Source organism: Oncorhynchus nerka, linkage group LG14, assembly GCF_034236695.1.
Source record: "Oncorhynchus nerka isolate Pitt River linkage group LG14, Oner_Uvic_2.0, whole genome shotgun sequence".
In the NCBI taxonomy this organism is placed as follows: domain Eukaryota; kingdom Metazoa; phylum Chordata; class Actinopteri; order Salmoniformes; family Salmonidae; genus Oncorhynchus; species Oncorhynchus nerka.
This window is the reverse complement of record NC_088409.1, coordinates 25,919,288-25,940,897: the sequence shown is the minus strand read 5'-3', so window position 1 is coordinate 25,940,897 and position 21,610 is coordinate 25,919,288. Positions and strand designations below refer to the sequence as shown.

At 45.2% G+C, this 21,610-nt stretch overlaps 1 protein-coding gene across 1 annotated transcript in view; it reads right to left on the bottom strand.

The window, feature by feature from the left end:
• Positions 1 to 3,257: 3,257 nt before the first annotated feature.
• Positions 3,258 to 21,610, bottom strand: part of LOC115115903 (voltage-dependent calcium channel gamma-4 subunit-like) — a 42,522-nt gene continuing 24,169 nt past the window's right edge. Inside the window, exons 2-6 of the mRNA XM_065027108.1 lie at positions 16,807 to 17,095; positions 14,795 to 15,016; positions 5,979 to 6,062; positions 4,426 to 4,566; positions 3,258 to 4,065 (exon numbers count right to left, since the gene is read on the bottom strand). Of these exons, the coding sequence (XP_064883180.1) occupies positions 3,260 to 4,065; positions 4,426 to 4,566; positions 5,979 to 6,062; positions 14,795 to 15,016; positions 16,807 to 16,837 (1,284 nt within the window). The 5' untranslated portion in view covers positions 16,838 to 17,095 and the 3' untranslated portion in view covers positions 3,258 to 3,259. The remainder of the gene's footprint in view (positions 4,066 to 4,425; positions 4,567 to 5,978; positions 6,063 to 14,794; positions 15,017 to 16,806; positions 17,096 to 21,610) is intronic.

Here is a 21,610-nt window from a genome sequence, read left to right as displayed (position 1 = left end):
AGAGGGTACACCTCACATCTCAGAGTGTACACTTCACACCTCAGAGTGTACACCTCACACCTCAGAGGGTACACTTCACATCTCAGAGTGTACACCTCACACCTCAGAGGGTACACCTCACACCTCAGAGTGTACACCTCACACCTCAGAGTGTACACCTCACACCTCAGAGGGTACACCTCACACCTCAGAGTGTACACCTCACTCCTCAGAGGGTACACCTCACATCTCAGAGTGTACACTTCACACCTCAGAGGGTACACCTCACACCTCAGAGTGTACACCTCACACCTCAGAGTGTACACCTCACACCTCAGAGTGTACACCTCACACCTCAGAGTGTACACCTCACACCTCAGAGTGTACACCTCACACCTCAGAGTGTACACCTCACACCTCAGAGTGTACACCTCACACCTCAGAGTGTACACCTCACACCTCAGAGGGTACACCTCACACCTCAGAGGGTACACCTCACACCTCAGAGTGTACACCTCACACCTCAGAGTGTACACCTCACACCTCAGAGTGTACACCTCACACCTTAAGAGTGTGAAAATTTGGAGATTTTGGCTAACAAATGTAGTATCACCGCCTCTTTCCAGGCTGGATCACAACCAGGCGTGAATGGGATTCCCATAGGGCGGCGCACAATTGGCCCAGCGTCGTCCGGGTTTGACCGGTGTAGGCCGTCATTGTAAATAAGAATTTGTTCTTAACTGACATGCCTAGTTAAATAAAGGTTAAATAAAAAATAATAATAATACAAATTCCTGGTTAAATAAAGTAAATAAATAAAATATTGTGGTCACATTCATTAACAGGATAGTGCAAATAAATGTTTTCATACCTTTGGTCTAAAGTTGTGTCAAGTCTCTCTCTCTCTCTCTTTCTGTCATTCCCGCCAACTCTCACTTTTTCTATTCTTTCTCTCTCTGTCATTCCCTCCATCTCTCTCTCTCTCTCCATCCCTTGATCATCTCATGCTGTCACTCCTTTAAAGAAAGAAATCCTCAGTCTGTAAATCGGTCTGTTATTGTTTTTTTTTATAAACTTCGTGCAATACAGTGTTTGAGTTTATCACACATTTAGATAAACCATAATCATTTTGTCTAGATATATCTATTCTCAACTACATAGTATTCATATTGCCCACATAAATGCTATCTGTGTGCAGTTTTGTCACATTATTATTTTTTCTCTCAAATGAAATAAAAAGAAGAAACTAAAATCCAAAAGAACGTGGAAGCGTCAGGTGGTTTCATTTCCTTTCCCCAGTCTGTAATGTAGCGGGGTGTCCAATAGTGTCCATCCCAGTTCTGACATCACTCCAGACAATAAATGAGGTGCAGGAGAGTGTTTACACGTGTATACATTCTCATCAACATAAACAGAAGAGGTCAAAGTTCAAGGTTCAAGGGTCACGTGGGAAGCACAGTGAGCGTTTTTTCTTTGGGGGTGGGGTTCGGATGTTCGTCTCCATAGTGATTCTGTCATGGGTCATGTGACAGAGGAGAAGACATGCCCAAAACTGCCAGGGCGGGGCCAAGCTAGGGTGGGGCAGGGCAGGGCAGGGCAGGGTGGGGAGAGGCAGCGCACCCCATGAGAACTGGGGGTTAGCCTGTACCCATACAGAGGATCAAAAACACATCACCCTCCCCTTCCCAAAATACACACCCTGTTTTCATACCAGAGGTCCTAAAGAAAGTATTTATAGAGTTTGCAAATATAGGTATGCGTTAATTACAATGTACATGTTTCATTTCAAAAGTTCTCTATAGTGTATTTTAACCCCCCACCTCCATCCACACATTTATTTAATTGACATTTTTCATTGTCAATTTCATTTTAATAATGGATGGATAGCATGTCTGTTGTGTCTGTTCTAAAGAATAATTTTGGGTCTCTCGCTTGTAGAAAATAATGAATAAATGTTTCTCTTCTTTTCTCCAGGTGACAAGTTTCACCTGTTTTCTCTGTACAAATATATCAGTTTCTCTCCTCAAGACAGAGGTTTCTGTTAATGCCCAGAAAACAAACATCTTCAACACGACTACAGCTACGACTACTGCTAACATTGATTAGAATGGAACTCAGACTAACATAGGCCCATAGAAAACAGACTCAGAATAACACTGAAGTTGCTCAGTTGCCTCAGTCACTCACTTATTGTAGCCTTCAGTTACAATATTGGAAGACAATGTACAGTATTCACACAACTTAACTGTGTGTTAGAACCAAGGGGTAGAAAATCCAAATAGAGGTAAAAATAAATGAACTGAACTCCACCAAAGAACAAGTTGTAATAATAGTAATAATAATACATTATATATCATTATTATTATTAGATAATAATAAAATCATATAAATCATAATACACACTCGTCTTCTCATACGTTGTAGACACTCATGCTTGACACCAATGACACAGTTACACAGCCCACTGATCATACCAGCGTGTCTGTGTTTAAGAAATTCACAGTAAACGTCGTCAGGATCCAAAATCAGAGTGAAAATGATACAAATCATATCATCATTCTAAAACGATAGCATTGCAAACAGAGCTAGCTCGTAATAACGCTAATAATAATCACAACAACAATTGATGTCAAATAGGATCTTGTTAAATCAGAGTTAGCATTGCACTAAAGAAAGTGGATTGTTTAAAATAGTAGCCCAAGGTTCATCGCGTTGGATCATTAACAAAATAAATTATTTCTAGTGCGTTGGAATAGTAAAATAGTTTTGTTGTGAAAGTTCATTATTGTTGTAATTATCACGTTCTGTTATTACTTGTTTCCTTTTGTTTCTCAGTGAGATACTGTAGACTAATTATAACAGTGAAAAAGATTCTCTCTCTCCTCTCCATTCCTTTATCTCAATACCATTTAATACTCCTTTATCCCAATCCCCTCCTCTATATCTCTCTCTCTCTTCCTTCCCTGTTCCCTCCCTCTCTCCCCCCTCCTCTCTACACGGGTGTTGTCTTCCTGTTGAGCGTATTGGAGTTGCTCTCTCTATCTCCCTTTAGCCTGTCCAGCGTTCCCATCCCTCCCCCCTCCTCTCTACACGGGTGTTGTCTTCCTGTTGAGCGTATTGGAGTTGCTCTCTCTATCTCCCTTTAGCCTGTCCAGCGTTCCCATCCCCCCCCCCCTCCTCTCTACACGGGTGTTGTCTTCCTGTTGAGCATATTGGAGTTGCTCTCTCTATCTCCCTTTAGCCTGTCCAGCGTTCCCATCCCTCCCTCCCCCCCTCCTCTCTACACGGGTGTTGTCTTCCTGTTGAGCGTATTGGAGTTGCTCTCTCTATCTCCCTTTAGCCTGTCCAGCGTTCCCATCCCTCGTTCTCTCTCCACCGTGGACGAGGAGAAGGGTGGGGGCCCCGAGCCCACCGAGTTGCCCATGGGTGCGTTGGAGTTGGAGGAATTCTGGGACAGCGAGGGGTTGTGGGACTTCAGAGAGGGCAGTGTGCCGCTCATCATCACACCCCCTCCTCCCCCGTCCTTGGGGAAGCAGTTGTGGAGCTGGTAGAGGGTGGCGCGGTCCACGGTGCCGTACATGGGGGGTAGGCCAGCCAGCTTGGGGTCGCGGGACAGAGTGTAGAGGGAGATGTCACCCCCCGCCAGGGTGGTGTGGGAGCGAGAGTGAGGGTTGGGCAGCGTGGCCACAGACATGGGCCCCTGGGAGAGCATGGCCGAGGGGGGCAGGCCAAAGTTCTTCCCCCCGCCTCCCCCCACCGGCGAGGGGTCTCGGGAGCGTGAGGGGTCAGTAGAGCGGGATGAGGAGCGGGAGCGACGGCGGAAGCGGTAGCTGGGTAGGCGGAGCATGGCGTGCGTGGTCCCCTTGAAGATGTCAGTGCGCGAGCGGCAGCGAAGCTCCTTGTTCTTTTCGATGTAGATGTTGACGGCCAGAACGCCCACCATCTCAGCCATGATGAAGGACAGGCCTCCGAAGTAGAAGGACCAGCCGTAGCTGTACTGCCACTTCTTGTCCTCGTCCTTCTTAGGGGAGATGTCTCCCAGCGCTGCAGAGATGTACACAATCACACCGATGATGTTGCTCAGACCTGGAGGAGACAGGGGATAGATGAGGATATACAAGCACGCATGTACACACACACACATAGATGAGGATATACATACACACACACAGATGAGGATATATACACACACACACAAACACACAAACACACATGCACACACACACAGGGGAGGATACACATGCACACACAGACACACAGACATACACTCTCTCTCTCTCTCTCTCTCTGTCATGTTATCCAGAGCAGGAGAGCAAGAGGAAAAACATGACTTTACATCAACAGAACATAAACATATGTATACATACTAAGAGACTTAGATAGACACATAAAGACACAGAGATAATCACATACACAGACAGGTCTGATAGGAGTTAGTTAGTGCACCTGCAGCCACAAAGAGAATGCCTGCTCCCAGGACGATGTTCCTCTTGTGCTTATAGAAGCGACTGAGACCGATACACACCCCTCCCATCAACAGCAGGATAGCACTGAGGATAGGGAAGATGTTGGAAGCCCTGACCATACCTACAGAGAGAGAGGGACAGGAGAGAGACGGGGAGAGTGAGGGGAAGTGAGAGAGAACAAGTCATTGAGAAGGAGAGAGAAGAGAGTGAGAGAGGAAGAGAGAGAGAAGAAGAAGAGAGAGGAAGCAGGTGATAAAGAGAGAGGGAGGGGAAGTGAGAGAGAACAAGTGAGAGAGAAGTAGAGAGAAAGAGAGAGAGAATAAGAGAGAGAGAGGAAGTTGGTGATAAAGAGAGAGGGAGGGGAAAGAGAAAAGGTCAAAGTAGCAGATAGAATCAGAGGGAGAAGATGAGAAATAAACAGTTCTATTCTGCTGTGAGCAAATTAATTACCATGTGGCCAAGCTAGTGAGTGTTTAATGTATCAGGTCTTTCCCAAGAGGCATCAACTCTGATACCCCCAGGACAGACACACACACACACTTCACCACTCCTTTCCCATCTAGGACATAGGCCAGAGGACAGAAATGCCAAAGTAAATGCCAGCCAAATGCCGAGGCTACATAGTAAACAGTACACAGTCTTCTCCTGCTGCATTGTGGGGCGGGCACACATAGTGCAGGATGGAACACCCACACAGGTGTGGCCTGGAGGAACACCCGTGAACTAGGGCAGCACAGTATCCCTCAACTTCATACAAACACTAACATGTTTAATTCAAACACAGCCTATTTTCTACCGGTCTTTAGGAGTGAGATCTAACTACTCTATGTGGTCTAAGGCTTCTGTAAAAAGTGGTTTACAGTGGTGGATGAGTTACAGCTGTGTATCAGTTATGGGGAACTCCCGTCCTGGGGGTGGCAACAGTGTGTGCAGGGTTTTGTTCCAGCCCTGCCCAACACACCTGTTCAAATGATTTTCATTTCAGACCACAAAAAATTGTCAAAGACTCCAGCCACTCATATCGTAGACTGTTCTCTTGCTAACGCACGGCAAGCGGTCCTGGAGCACCAAGTCTAGGTCCAAAAGGCTCCTTATCAGCTTCTACCCCCAAGCCATAAGACTGTTGAACAATTCATCAATTTACACTGCTGCTACTAGCTGTTTATTATCTATGCATAGTCACTTTACCCCTACCTACATGTACAAAATACCTTGACTAACCTGTATCCCCGCACATTGACTCGGTACCGGTACCCCCTGTATATAGCCTCGTTATTGTTATTTTATTGTGCTACTTTTTATTATTTTTTACTTTAGTTTATTTAGTAAATATTATCTTAATCATTTTTTCTCTTAAAACTGCATTGTTGGTTAAGGGCTTGTCAGTAAGCATTTCAATGTAAGGTCTACTACACCTGTTGTATTTGGCGCATGTGACTAATAACATTTGATTTCATTTGAATCAGGTATATTAGAGCTGGGCTGGAACAAAGGCCTGCATCTCCACTTCAGGTCCATCAGATGTTGACTTACGTAGAACATACTCTGGCCCATCATGGTCAAAGTCAGCATCCTCAGGGAAGTGGTTGATCTGAGAACACACTCCCCTTTTCACCCCTGAGAGAGAGAGAGGGAGGGGTGGGGTTAGAACAGAATACACACACTCTCTATCACACACACACACACACACACACACACACACACACACACACACACACACACACACACACACGCACTTTACACATCAGCACATGCATCAACTCCACTCCACAGAGCTTCATCAGAAAAAGAAACAGCAGTTATATTAGCATATAAAAAGAGAGCAAGAGAGAAAGAGGAAGAGAATAAGGCATGAGAGAGGGAAACTGCAGACTGATTCTAGATCAGATGTCCTTGACCCGTTAAGGTCATGCAGTATCTCATTAGTATCACACTCACATACATACATGATTTGTCATCAGGTGCTGGGTAGAAAAATACTAATGTAAAATATTTAATGTAGAAAGGGTACCAGCATATACAGTGGGGAGAACAAGTATTTGATACACTGACGATTTTGCATGTTTTCCTACTTACAAAGCATGTCGAGGTCTGTCATTTTTATCATAGGTACACTCAACTGTGAGAGACGGAATCTAAAACAAAAATCCAGAAAATCACATTGTATGATTTTTAAGTAATTCATTTGCATTTTATTGCATGAAATAAGTATTTGATCACCTACCACCCAGTAAGAATTCTGGCTCTCACAGACCTGTTAGTTTTTCTTTAAGAAGCCCTCCTGTTCTCCACTCATTACCTGTATTAACTACACATGTATGGGAGAAGGTCATGTCGTCGGATGAGACAAAAATAAAGCTTTTTGGTCTAAACTCCACTCTCCGTGTTTGGAGGAGGAATAAGGATGAGTACAACCCCAAGAACACCATCCCAACCGTGAAGCATGGAGGTGGAAACATTCTTTGGGGATGCTTTTCTGAAAGGGGACAGGACGACTGCACAGTATTGAGGGGAGGATGGATGGGGCCATGTATTGCGAGATCTTGGCCAACAACCTCCTTCCCTCAGTAAGAGCATTGAAGATGGGTCGTGGCTGGGTCTTCCAGCATGACGATGACCCGAAACACACAGCCAGGGCAGCTAAGGAGCGGCTCCGTAAGAAGCATCTCAAGGTCCTGGAGTGGCCTAGCCAGTCTCCAGACCTGAACCCAATAGTCCGTATTGCCCAGCGAGAGCCACTAAACCTGAAGGATCTGAAGAAGGTCTGTATGGAGGAGTGGGACAAAATCCCTGCTGCAGTGTGTGCAAACCTGGTCAAGAACTACAGGAAACTTATGCTCTCTGTAATTGCAGACAAAGGTTTCTGTACCAAATATTAAGGTCTGCTTTTCTGATGTATCAAATACTTATGTCATGCAATACAATGCTAATTAATTACTTAAAAATCATACAACGTGATTTTCTGGATTTTTGTTTTAGATTCCGTCTCTCACAGTTGAAGTGTACCTATGATAAAAATTATAGACCTCTACATGCTTTGTAAGTAGGAAAACCTGCAAAATCGGCAGTGTATCAAATACTTGTTCTCCCCACTGTATGTATGTATAGTTCTAAGAATAAAGGTTTTATTTAGAGTGAACCACAGCTACCAATATTCACTTAATAGTAATTACACTGTGGTCCTTTCTGAATAAGAGCATGCAGTAACTGAATGAACACACTAACTCACCCCCACACACACCCCAACACAGAGAGCCATCCATACAGGCAGACAGGCAGACAGATAGCTACCCGCTGGGGTCTTGTGGCTCTATTGCAGACAGACAGATGGACGGACGGACGCACGGTGATGACAGCAGCACACGACTGGTGCTGGCTGATGGATGGATTGTGAGAGAGTTGGAGTGATGGAATGATGAGACACAGACGGAGGAGGGAGAGAAGGACAGATGTGGGGTGAGCTTGTCTCTTTCTCATAGTTCTTTTATTTCCATGGTTGTTGTCTGTAAAGAAAGAGATGGGGGCACAGAGTGTCAGCTAAACCCCGACAGACGCCATTTTGGCTCTAAACCAGGAAGTAGTTCTCCATTGGTACAGATCTAGGATCAGTTAACCCTCTCTCCCAATGCTAACCATAACAATTAGGTGGGAAAACCAGTATCTAGGGAGCAACTACTCTACAGCTGTACTGGCTACTCCTGAAACAGAGAAACAGCTGGCTAGAGCCAAAATGACCTGAGTTTCCCTCACTCCCATTCACTTACCTGGTAACTCTGTAAGAAAAGTACTGGAGGGTGACACTGACCTACATGGGCAGTAGAGGCTGCCTCTAAGTACTGCCCCAAAGATCAGTGTTCTCTATTTGAACCAGCCCCACAACAGCATTCAATCTAAAGCATCAACACTCATATCACTGCTGTTGAATGGTGGCTTGTCTGATGCCATGCACATAAAACTCTTGCTCTCCATTGGTTTCAGTTGAATATTGAATATTTGCAGCCCACAATGTGATGTTAGGGGCCTTTGACTAAAAGCTAAGGGAGAGACTGTACTGACCTACTAGTATTTTTCCTGGTTAAATAAAGGTACAAATAAATACAAATACAAATCTGGAATCCTCTCAACCTGCCGAATCAGATAATACCCCATCTATTCACTCCTTCGGCCCCTAACACAGCAAGGTGTGACATCCACCCGCGGGCTTAAATCTTTTAGAGCCAATATGTCCTCTGTTTCCATTGCACCTACACTTCACTGCATCACTGCATGGCTTCTGAGTATCCATCTTGACTCAATACTCTAAGGACATCAAGGATACTTGACCTCTAAGCCATACCAAAGCACTGAAGGCTCCACTGCACCGCAGAAAGAAAGAGAGGAGAGAAAGAAAGTGAGGAGAGAGAGAAAGAAAGGGAAAGAGAGCGAGAGAGTCGAGAGAGAAAGAAGAGAGAGAGAGAGAGAGAGAGAGAGAGAGAGAGAGAGAGAGAGAGAAAGAGAGAGCAGGGGGCAGAGAGAGCGTAAAGGGAGAGATCGCAGACAGAGGTAGAGGGAGTATGAGAGAGGCAGAGACGACAGAGGGAGAGAGTGGGAAGAGAGAGAGAACAGAGAGAGAGAGGGGGGAGGGAGGGAGAGAGGGCAGAGTGAGAGTAAAGAGAGAGAGAGCAGAGAAAGGGAGAGAGATCGAGAGAGAGCATGAGAGCGAGCGAGAGAGAGAGGGAGACAGAGAGAGAGAGAGAGAGAGAGAGAGAGAGAGAGAGAGAGAGAGAGAGAGAGAGAGAGAGAGCACTGCAGCATTGCTGTGAGGGCTGGGGCTTATCTCTAATTGGCTGTTTTGTTATCAGGAAGCTTAGAGATGAGGATAAATGAGCTTTGCACAATGACCAGGCCAAGGATGGGATTTACCCTGCATGCCTTATAGAGGAGTAGTGATGGGACTACAAACATACGGCAGCTAGCTAACACCATTCATTCAGCTTCAACTACTGTCCTATTCTGTCCTATCCAGCCCTGTCCCGTCTTCCCCCTTCTGAAGCCTGTATGTCAGAGCAGCAGTTTAATGTATTATAAATTAGCTGCTTGTTCCGCAGTGAAGATGGCGTGATGGCTACTGTCATTGTCAGAGATCCCGTCAGCTAAATCGCTGGGCTGATGCAGGGTTGGGCAACAGGGTCTGCAGTGAGTTTGTAGGGCCAGCTGTAATATACCTGATTCAGCTTAACAAAGGCTTGATGGATCTAGTTGAATCAGGTTTCCAACAATGGTTGGTGAGTACAGTGCTAGTGGGTGATGCGTGTAAGGTAGGTTATATATTAAATACAGTGATGGAAGGAATGGGGTGAGATGAGAGGGGTTCTTTTCAGGTGATTTCAACTTCCTGATCTGCTGACACAATGGGGAACACTGTATACTGTACATCTAGACCATCAGCTCCTGCTACCTACTTCACCACTGGGGTCATCCTTAGTTCAGGGATGAAGTGGTATCCTTATGACAAATTAATTTGAAGGGTAGAAATTACAATCTCCACAAACATCCAGTATTCATAGATAAAGTGCCTGTACTGTACTAGCTCTCTGCACAGACACAGTTCAGACCTTTTCTCTTTAACTTCATGTGAACCCACTCTAAAGCTGTTGTTCTTATGCCCAACGCATCACCGGGCGCAAACTACCTGCCCTCCAGGACACCTACAGCACCCGATGTCACAAGGCCAAAAAGATCATCAAGGACGACAACCACCCGAGCCACTGCCTGTTCACCTTGCTATCATCCAGAAGGCGAGGTCAGTACAGGTGCATCAAAGCTGGGACCGAGAGACTGAACAACAGCCTCTATCTCAAGGCCATCAGACTGTTAAATAGCCATTACAAACACAGAGAGGCTGCCGCCTACCTACAGACTTGAAATCATTGGCCACTTTATTAAATGGATCACTAGTCACTTTAATAATGTCATTTTAATAATGTTTCCACATCTCTCTCATCTCATATATACACTACGTTCAAACGTTTAGGGCCACTTAGAAATGTCCTTGTTTTTGAAAGAAAACCTTTTTTTTGTCCATTAAAATAACATAAAATTGATCAGAAATACAGTGTAGACATTGTTAATGTTGTAAATGACTATTGTAGCTGGAAACGGCTGATTTCTTGTGGAATATCTACATAGGTGTACAGAGGCCAATTATCAGCAACCATCACTCCTGTGTTCCAATGGCACGTTGTGGTAGCTGATCCAAGTTTATCATTTTAAAAGGCTAATTGATCATTAGAAAAACCTTTTGCAATTATGTTAGCACAGCTGAAAACTTTTGTTCTGATTAAAGAAGCAATAAAACTGGCCTTCTTTAGACTAGTTAAGTATCTGGAGCATCAGCATTTGTAGGTTCGATTACAGGCTCAAAATGGCCAGAAACAAAGACCTTTCTTCTGAAACTCGTCAGTCTATTCTTGTTCTGAGAAATGAAGGCTATTCCATCCGAGAAATGTCCAAGAACCTGAAGATCTCGTACAACGCTGTGTACTACTCCCTTCACAGAACAGCACCAATTGGCTCTAACCAGAATAGAAAGAGGAGTGGGAGGCCCCGGTGCACGACTGAGCAAGAGGACAAGTATATTAGTGTCTAGTTTGAGAAACAGACGCCTCACAAGTCCTCAACTGGCAGCTTCATTAAATAGTACCTGCAAAACACCAGTCTCAACATCAACAGTGAAGAGGCGACTCCGGGATGCTGGCCTTCTAGGCAGTTCTAAGTTACCCCAAACTTTGAAACAGTAGTATATATACTGTATTCTATACTATTCTACTGTATCTTAATGTAGTGTATATACTGTATCTTAACTCTGACATTGCTCGTCCATATATTTAAAAATTCTAAATTCCATTCCTTTACTTAGGTTTGTGTGTATTGGGTATATGTTGTGAAATGATTAGATATTACTTGTTAGATACTGCTGCATTGTAAGAACTAGAAGCACAAGCATTTCACTACAACCGCAATAAACATCTGCTAAACACGTGTATGTGACCAATAACAATTGATTTGATGCTCATTGGAAATCATTCAACAGAAACATCAGTCCACTGGGAAAGTCTAGGAAAGAGTTTCTTCTTCTAGCATTTCCACGTTCCAGATCTTCTAAGGAGCTCATAAACTCAGCATGTGCATTGCTGAGTGATGACCTTTACGGCAGCACTGCTGACTACATAATTCCACTGAAACATATGGTAACATACCATCCATTCACTCTCATCTGACACGAAACAACTGCACAACATCAACTCTGAGCTTCCCTGTAATGGACCCTCCATTCCATTCAGTCCTTATTCCTTTAGTAGTGCATTAGGACACAGACATGAGGTCTGCACTGAAATTGCATCAGATCCAAAATGCCCACAGTCCTTACTTTGATCATACCAGCTATCACCAACTATTATCAGCTATTACCACCTATTTACCAACTATTACCAGCTACAGTGGGGCAAAAAAGTATTTAGTCAGCCACCAATTGTGCAAGTTCTCCCACTTAAAAAGATGAGAGAGGCCTGTCATTTTCATCATAGGTACACTTCAACTTATGACAGACAAAATTAGAAGAAAAAAAATCCAGAAAATCACATTGTAGGATTTTTAATGAATTTATTAGCAAATTATGGTGGAAAATAAGTATTTGGTCAATAACAAAAGTTTATCTCAATACTTTGTTATATATCGTTTGTTGGCAATGACAGAGGTCACAAGGTTTTCACACACTGTTGCTGGTATTTTGGCCCATTCCTCCATGCAGATCTCCTCTAGAGCAGTGATGTTTTGGGGCTGTTGCTGGGCAACATGGACTTTCAACTCCCTCCAAAGATTTTCTATGGGGTTGAGATCTGGAGACTGGCTAGGCCACTCCAGGACCTTGAAATGCTTCTTACGAAGCCACTCCTTCGTTGCCCGGGCGGTGTGTTAGGGATCATTGTCATGGTGAAAGACCCAGCCATGCTTCACAGTAGGTATGGTGTTCTTTGGATGCAACTCAGCATTCTTTGTCCTCCAAACACGACGAGTTGAGTTTTTACCAAAAAGTTATATTTTGGTTTCATCTGACCATATGACATTCTCCCAATCTTCTTCTGGATCATCCAAATGCTCTCTAGCAAAATTCAGACAGGCCTGGACATGTACTGGCTTAAGCAGGGGGACACGTCTGGCACTGCAGGATTTGAGTCCCTGGCGGCGTAGTGCGTTACTGATGGTAGGCTTTGTTACTTTGGTCCCAGCTCTCTGCAGGTCATTCACTAGGTCCCCCCGTGTGGTTCTGGGATTTCTGCTCACCGTTCTTGTGATCATTTTGAGATCTTGCGTGGAGCCCCAGATCGAGGGAGATTATCAGTGGTCTTGTATGTCTTCCATTTCCTAATACTTGCTCCCACAGTTGATTTCTTCAAACCAAGCTGCTTACCTATTGCAGATTCAGTCTTCCCAGCCTGGTGCAGGTCTACAATTTTGTTTCTGGTGTTCTTTGACAGCTCTTTGGTCTTGGCCATAGTGGAGTTTGGAATGTGACTGTTTGAGGTTGTGGACAGGTGTCTTTTATACTGAAAACAAGTTCAAACAGGTGCCATTAATACAGGTAACGAGTGGAGGACAGAGGAGCCTCTTAAAGAAGAAGTTACAGGTCTGTGAGAGCCAGAAATCTTGCTTGTTTGTAGGTGACCAAATACTTATTTTCCACCATAATTTGCAAATATTTTTTTTCTTCTCATTTTGTCTGTCATAGTTGAAGTGTACCTGTGATGAAAATTACAGGCCTCTCTCATCTTTTTAAGTGGGAGCACAATTGGTGGCTAACTAAATACTTTTTTGCCCCACTGTATTACCAACTAATTTCACCTATTACCAGCTATTACCAACTATTACCAGCTATTACCACATTTTTCCAATTATTACCAGCTATAACCAGCTTTTACCAGCTTTTACCAACTATTACCAACTATTACCAGCTATTACCAGCTTTTACCAACTATTACCAGCTATTACCAGCTTTTACCAGATTTTACCAACTATTACCAACTATTACCAGCTATTACCAGCTATGACCAACTATTACCAGCTATTACCAGCTATTACCAGCTTTTACCAACTATTACCAATTATTACCAGCTTTTACCAGCTTTTACCAACTATTACCAACTATTACCAGCTATTACCAGCTTTTACCAGCTTTTACCAACTATTACCAACTATTACCAGCTATTACCAGCTATGACCAGCTATGGCCAGCTATCACCAGCTATGACCAACTATGACCAGCTATTACCAACTATTACCAGCTTTTACCAACTATTACTATTACATTCAATATATTATACATAGTATTTATAGTATTGAATCTCTTAACTGCAGTATGTAACTTTTTGGGTGACCCAACCAAATTCACATAGAAATGTGAGTTATAGATCTGTCATTCTCATTGAAAGCAAGTCTAAAATCAAACCACCCCCTGTACCCGGACTTTGTACTACTCCCCGCTGGGCACAGGTATAGGGCACTCGTCGGCAGGAAAAACAGAACTAGACACTAATTTGTGCCAGGTGTGATATCCCTCCTTAATAGCTCGGACTAATGTTCCTAGCGACCCAGTAAGGCCAGCAGGCTAGTCTCTTTTTATTGGTATGTAACTGTTATGAAAGTTGTATTGTCAATTTTCTTTGTGTTTATACGACACTTTAAACGTGTACATGACACTGCAACAACATTTCCCCATGGGGACAATAAAGTCAGTAAAGTAAGAAGTGGTAGATCTGTTCTATATGAACTATTTCTATGCTTTCCATTCTTAAGTTTCATTTTTGCGTCTTTTACTTTCGGTTTTGTACACCAGCTTCAAACAGCTGAAAATACTATATTTTTGGGTAATGGAAATATATTTCACAGCGGTTTAGATGGTACAATGATTCTCTACACTATATCTGCTTGTTTTGTCACATAAACTGAAATTAGGAGAACTATTCGAATTTTAGCAACCAGGAAATGGGGGAATGATTTCTCCATAGCGCACCTTTAAATCTATAAAAGACATTAAGATAAAAGGCTTAAATGGAAGCAGTCCTAACTCATCCCCTCCAACATCACGCGCGCGCACACACACACACACACACACACACACACACACACACACACACACACACACACACACACACACACACACACACACACACACACACACACACACACACACACACACACACACACACACATACAAGATCCCCACATGCCTCCGTTTACCCTCTATCCATCCTCTCCCACTCCACCCACAGATCCAAGGTGGTGTCTTAGATCTGTGGGTTTCAGTAGCCTACCTTCCAGGCAGCAGATCCTCCAGAGGCCAGAGTGGGTGAGGGCTCCGGGGTCCTTCTTGTCCTTGTTGTGGGGGTCGTCTGAGTGGTTGCGGGTGCTGTTGCAGATGGAGGCGCGGGAGTACAGCCAGTAGTCCGTCCCTATAGAAACCGTCATCAGGCAGAAGGCTGCAAAGGCCCCCACGGTGGTGAGGAGGATCTGGATCCCCTTCTCACAAACCATCCCTAGAGAGGAGGGCAGAGGGGGACAAGAGAGAGAGAGATAGAGGGAGGGGGGAGAAGTAGAGAAGGGACAAGGAAGAAGAAAAGGGAGAAATAGAAAAGGGATGAGAAAGGTGGAGGGAGGAAGAAGGAGAAGAAGTGCAGTAGAGACGAGAGGAACAGATGAGATAGAAAAAAGGGAGAAAGGGGAGTTGAGGGAGAGGGAGGAGAGAGAATGAAAAAGGGATGGACAGGAAAAATAGATGCAGACAGAGGCAGAGAGAAAGAGGCAGAGAGATGCAGAGAGAGAGAGAGAAAGAGGCAGAGAGAGAGGTAGAGAGAAAGAAAGAGGCAGAGAAGGAGGCAGAGAGAGAGAAAGAGGCAGAGAGAGAGAAAGAGGCCGAGAGAGAAAGAGGCAGAGAGAGAGAAAGAGGCAGAGAGAGAGGCCAAGAGAGAGAAAGAGGCAGAGAGAGATTCAGAGAGAGAGGAAGAGAGAGGTGCAGAGAGAAATAAAGAGAGAGCGAGAGAGAGGAGGGGTATAAGTGGTTATATGAGGTGTCCTTGGAAGGGGAGTTGGACGACACTGCTGACTCGTCTTAACAGGAAGGAATTGATGGTGAACACAACAAATTGCACTCTGAGAATCTCAATGTGCTCCATATTCATGACCATGACACCACTCTCTCCCCCACATAATCAGCATAGACAGGGCTAGCGCAGAATACACAACACACTCGATGAGACAGGACGCACGCACGCACGCACGCACGCACACACACACACACACACACACACACACACACACACACACACACACACACACACACACACACACACACACACACACACACACTACATAATCACAGTGCAGGAACACAGCAGCAACATCAGCACATACAGGAACAAAGCAAGACTCAACATGAAATCTTCATTGTCGCAACTCAATCAATCAATCAATGAAACAACCAATCAACCATTTAGGCTTATACAATCAATCCTATACAGTATCAGTGTTCCTATCCTCTTCTTACCTCCACCACCACCACCATAGTATACCCCTCTGGTCCCCTTGTACATGAAGTGGTGCTAAAACCTGTGCCTTTACATGATGCTTACGTAGGCCTCTGCCCAGCACCCTGCCCTGAACTTAGTCACCGTTACTGGCCGCTACCACCCGGTACTCTACCCTGCACCTTAGAGGCTGCTGCCCTTTGTACAGAGTCATGGAACACTGGTCACGTTAATCATGTTTACATACTGTTTTACCCACTTCATACGTACATTCTGTATTCTAGTCAAGGCTCATCCTATACAACTACTGCTGTACACACCTTTTCTATTCATATAGTGTCTATAATGTCTATACACACCATCATATACATATAGATTTATATTCCGGACTCTGACATTGCTCGTTCTAATATTCCCATATTTCTTCATTCCTTTCTTTATATTTATGGTATTTGCCTGTATTGTTTCGTATTGTTAGGTATTACTGCACTGTTGGAGCTAGGGACATAAGCATTTCGCTACACCTGCGATAACATCTGAACAGATTAATTTTATTTGGCTTCATCTCACCCTAGGCCATACCTGCTGTTCTAGATGACACATTTACCTCCATTGTGACTTCATTTGCAAATCTTTGAAATTGTGCAAAGTACTATTAACAATGTGTACCTGCAATGTAATCTCACTGTACCTGCCTATCTAATAACCACGTAAATACATTGATTATAGTGCCACTTGATGTAAAGTGGGACCCCATTGCGTTTACCAAGGTGTACATTTACATCAGCTGAGGTAAGACTTACCTGCCGCCGAGTTTCTATCCTTCGACTCCATTTTGAAATCTTTCTTTTCCTCGTTAATGAAGAATGCGCTGTCCCCTCAATCCGGACAGCATCCATCGACTGTTCTCACTCTCTCCCCCTCTCCTTCCTGCACTCGTTTTCTCTCTCTCTCTTTTTGGCCTCTATCTCTTTCTCTCTCTCTCACTGGAAAGATGTGCTGGTGGAGGCTCTTGATTGTGATTGGACGCTCTCGCTCTGGTCCTCTTATTCACAGGAAGCAGTCACGGAGGAGGACATGATAGTTGGGCTACTGCCAAAGAAAGACAAGAAGAAGAAGGAGAATGATAACATTAGTTGTTTACTGCTGTGCAGTTATGAGGCATGTTTATCTAAAAACAGTGATCAATTCAGAAAGTTCAGACTTTTAACAAGTCACGTTATAAAGTCACGTTTAAAAACACAAATAACAGAAAACTATAACCTATCAATTCCACTCTCATACCAGTATAACACAGAATAGAATACAAATGGTGCATCTGAATATAGAGCTAGAAATAACAGATCTGGTCTGAATAGACGAGCGAGAAAGGGGGAGAGTAGAGAGGGTGCACTCAACATTGTTACCATGGCAACATTGAATTCCAAAGTCTGGATCAGCATTGAGCGAGGGACTGAGATAGAGAGAGAGAGAGAGACAGAGAGGGACAGAGAGGGGCAGAGAGAGAGAGAAAGCGCTTGAGAGAGGGACTGAGAGAGAGAGAGAGAGAGAGAGAGAGAGAGAGAGAGAGAGAGAGACAGAGAGGGGCAGAGAGAGAGAGGACAGAGAGGGGCAGAGAGAGAGAGGGGACAGAGAGAGGGGGACAGAGAGAGAGAGAGGGACAGAGAGAGAGGGACAGCGAGAGAGAGGGACAGAGAGAGAGAGAGAGAGAGAGAAAGCGCTTGAGAGAGGGACAGAGAGGGGCAGAGAGAGAGAGAGGACAGAGAGAGAGGGACAGAGAGAGAGAGAGAGAGGGACAGAGAGAGAGGGACAGAGAGAGAGAGGGACAGAGAGAGAGGGACTGAGAGAGAGAGATTTTGAATTGAATTCAATAATTCAAACCTTTCTTCAAGAAAATAAATGTAATGAGTAAATGTCAAATTGGCTTTCTTCCCAACCATCACACTACTGACCATATATACACCTTACACACACTAATTAACAAACACGTCCACCAACAAAAAGAGGCTTGCTTGCTTTATTGATTGGCACAAAGGACTATTGTACAAAATTCTCCAAAGTGGGCTTGGTGGTAAGGTGTATGACTTAATAAAATGTAAGTACACAGAAAAGTGTGCAATAAAAAACAAAAAACAGAATTCCTTTCACAACGTTGAGGTGTGAGACAAGGCTGCAGTTTGAGTCCAAATCATTTATATTGTCACACTGACCATTATTTGAGTTGTTTGTTTCTATGTTTTGTTTGGTCAGGGTGTGATATGAGTGGGCATTCTATGTTTTGGCCTGATATGGTTCTCAATCAGTGGCAGGTGTTTGTCATTGTCTCTGATTGGGAACCATATTTAGGTAGCCTGTTTTGTATTGTGGTTCGTGGGTTATTGTCTATGTGATTTTGCAGCCAGGAGCTGCCAGGCCGTCAGCCAGCCAGGAGCTGCCAGAGCCGTCAGCCAGCCAGGAGCTGCCAGAGCCGTCAGCCAGCCAGCCAGGAGCTGCCAGAGCCGTCAGCCAGCCAGCCAGGAGCTGCCAGAGCCGTCAGCCAGCCAGCCAGGAGCTGCCAGAGCCGTCAGCCAGCCAGCCAGGAGCTGCCAGAGCCGTCAGCCAGCCGGGAGCTGCCAGAGCCGTCAGCCAGCCAGGAGCTGCCAGAGCCGTCAGCCAGGGGGGGTACTGTTACACTGACCATTATTTGAGTTGTTTGTTTCTATGTTTTGTTTGGTCAGGGTGTGATATGAGTGGGCATTCTATGTTGCATGTCTAGTTAGTCTGTTTCTATGTTTTTTTGCCTGATATGGTTCTCAATCAGTGGCAGGTGTTTGTCGTTGTCTCTGATTGGGAACCATATTTAGGTAGCCTGTTTTGTATTGTGGTTCGTGGGTTATTGTCTATGTGATGTTGCATGTTAGCACTCAGTTTCGATAGCGGTCACGTTCGTTTTGTTATTTTGTTTGTTTGTTTAGTGCACTTCGTGTTTTTTTGTCATTCATTAAAAGTATGTATTCACACCACGCTGCGCTTTGGTCTCCTCACTACGACGATCGTGACAGAATAACCCACCAACAATGGACCAAGCAGCGTGGTAACGGCCAGCAGCAGCAGCGGCAAAGAACGCAGGACTCATGGACTTGGGAGGAGATTCTGGACGGCGAAGGACCCTGGGCACAGCCAGGGGAATATCGCCGCCCAAAAGCAGAGCTGGAGGCAGCGAAAGCAGAGAGGCGCCGGTATGAGGAGGCAGCACGGCAGCGTGGCTAGAAGCCCGAGAGGCAGCCCCAAAAATGTATTGGGGGGTGGCACACGGGGAGTGTGGTGAAGCCAGGTAGGAGACCTGCGCCAACTTCCCGTGCTTACCGGAGAAAGAGAGGGACCAGGCAGGCACCGCGTTATGCGGTGGAGCGCACAATCTCCCCAGCGCGTGTGCATAGCCCGGTACGGTACATTCCAGCTCCTCGTATCGGCCGGGCTAGAGTGGGCATCGAGCCAGGTGCCATGAAGCTGGCTCTACGCATCTGGTCTCCAGTGCGTCTCCTCGGGCCGGCGTACATGGCACCAGCCTTACGCATGGTGTCCCCGGTTCGCCAGCACAGCCCAGTGCGGGCTATTCCACCTCGCCGCACTGGCCTGGCTACCGGCAGCATTCAACCAGGTAAGGTTGGGCAGGCTCGGTGCTCAAGAGCTCCAGTGCGCCTGCACGGTCCGGTCTATCCAGTGCCACCTCCACGCACCAGCCCTCCGGTGGCAGCCCCCCGCACCAGGCTGTCTCTCCGTCTCATCCCTACAGGTGCTCCCGCCTGTCCAGCGCTGCCAGAGCCTTCCACCTGCCCTGAGCCGCCAGAGTCTCCCGTCTGTCCTGAGCTGCCAGAGTCTCCCGTCTGTCAGTCAGCCAGGAGCCGCCAGAGCCGCCAGTCAGCCAGGAGCTGCCAGAGCCGTCAGCCAGCCAGGAGCTGCCAGAGCCGTCAGCCAGCCAGCCAGGAGCTGCCAGAGCCGTCAGCCAGCCGGGAGCTGCCAGAGCCGTCAGCCAGCCAGGAGCTGCCAGAGCCGTCAGCCAGGGGGGGTACTGTTACACTGACCATTATTTGAGTTGTTTGTTTCTATGTTTTGTTTGGTCAGGGTGTGATATGAGTGGGCATTCTATGTTGCATGTCTAGTTAGTCTGTTTCTATGTTTTTTTGCCTGATATGGTTCTCAATCAGTGGCAGGTGTTTGTCGTTGTCTCTGATTGGGAACCATATTTAGGTAGCCTGTTTTGTATTGTGGTTCGTGGGTTATTGTCTATGTGATGTTGCATGTTAGCACTCAGTTTCGATAGCGGTCACGTTCGTTTTGTTCTTTTGTTTGTTTGTTAAGTGTACTTCGTGTTTTTCCGTCATTCATTAAAAGTATGTATTCACACCACGCTGCGCTTTGGTCTCCTCACTACGACGACCGTGACATATATCAATGAATTAGCAGACATGGACCATTCTCCAGCGCCAGGACTCACACTATTTGACACAGAGGTGAAATACCTGCTATATGCTGATGACTTGGTACTTCTATCACCAACCAAAGAAGGTCTTCAACAGAACATTAATATTCTACAGCAAAATTGCCATAATTGGGCCCTGGCAGTAAAAATAAATAAATGAAAATCACATTTCCCCCCCAAAAAACAGATGTCAGAAACACAAATATAAATTCACCCTGAACAACACCATAACTGAACATACTAAAAATTACACATACCTTGGCCAGACCATATCTGCATCGGGAAGCTTTAATATGGTAGTGAATGCACTCAAAGAAAAAGCCCGCAGAGCATTGTATGCAATAAAAATTTAAATATTCAAAATCAACATCCCAATTAGAATTTGGACCAAAATATTTGACAGTGTAATCCTACCAATAGCTCTTTACAGAAGTGAGGTTTGGGGGCCACTCAATAAACTGGACTTTAAAATGTGGGACAAACATCCAATTGAAGCCCTACATGTAGAATTCTGTCGGAAAATCCTACAAGTCCAGAGAAATACACCAACTAATGCATGACGGGCAGAACTGGGCCGCTTTCCAGTGGTAATTTAAAGCACTTCAAACCCAAGAGCTGAGCCCAGAAACGATCCCTCTCAGTCAGCTGGTGTTGGACCTCACCAACCAAGCTGAGCCCAGAACGATCCCTCTCAGTCAGCTGGTGTTGGACCTCACCAACCAAGCTGAGCCCAGAAACGATCCCTCTCAGTCAGCTGGTGTTGAGCCCAGAAACGATCCCTCTCAGTCAGCTGGTGTTGGACCTCACCAACCAAGCTGACACCAGCACTGCTTCAAAAGAAAGAATTCCAATAAACAAAATCATGAACCAATCAAAGGACTCATTTATACAACATTATAAAAACGAAACAAAATCCCAAAGCCGACTAAATTCCTATCTGACCCTAAACAGAGAATATGAATTGGCGGATTATCTCTACTCTGTCAGAGATATGAAGCAGAGACAGATCCTTACCAGGTACAGGCTGACTGACCACCAATTGGCAATAGAAACCGGCGGACATAAAAAGACATGGCTACCCAAAGAGGAGCGTGTATGTGGTCACTGCATGACAGGGGAGGTAGAGACAGAGATGCACTTTCTCC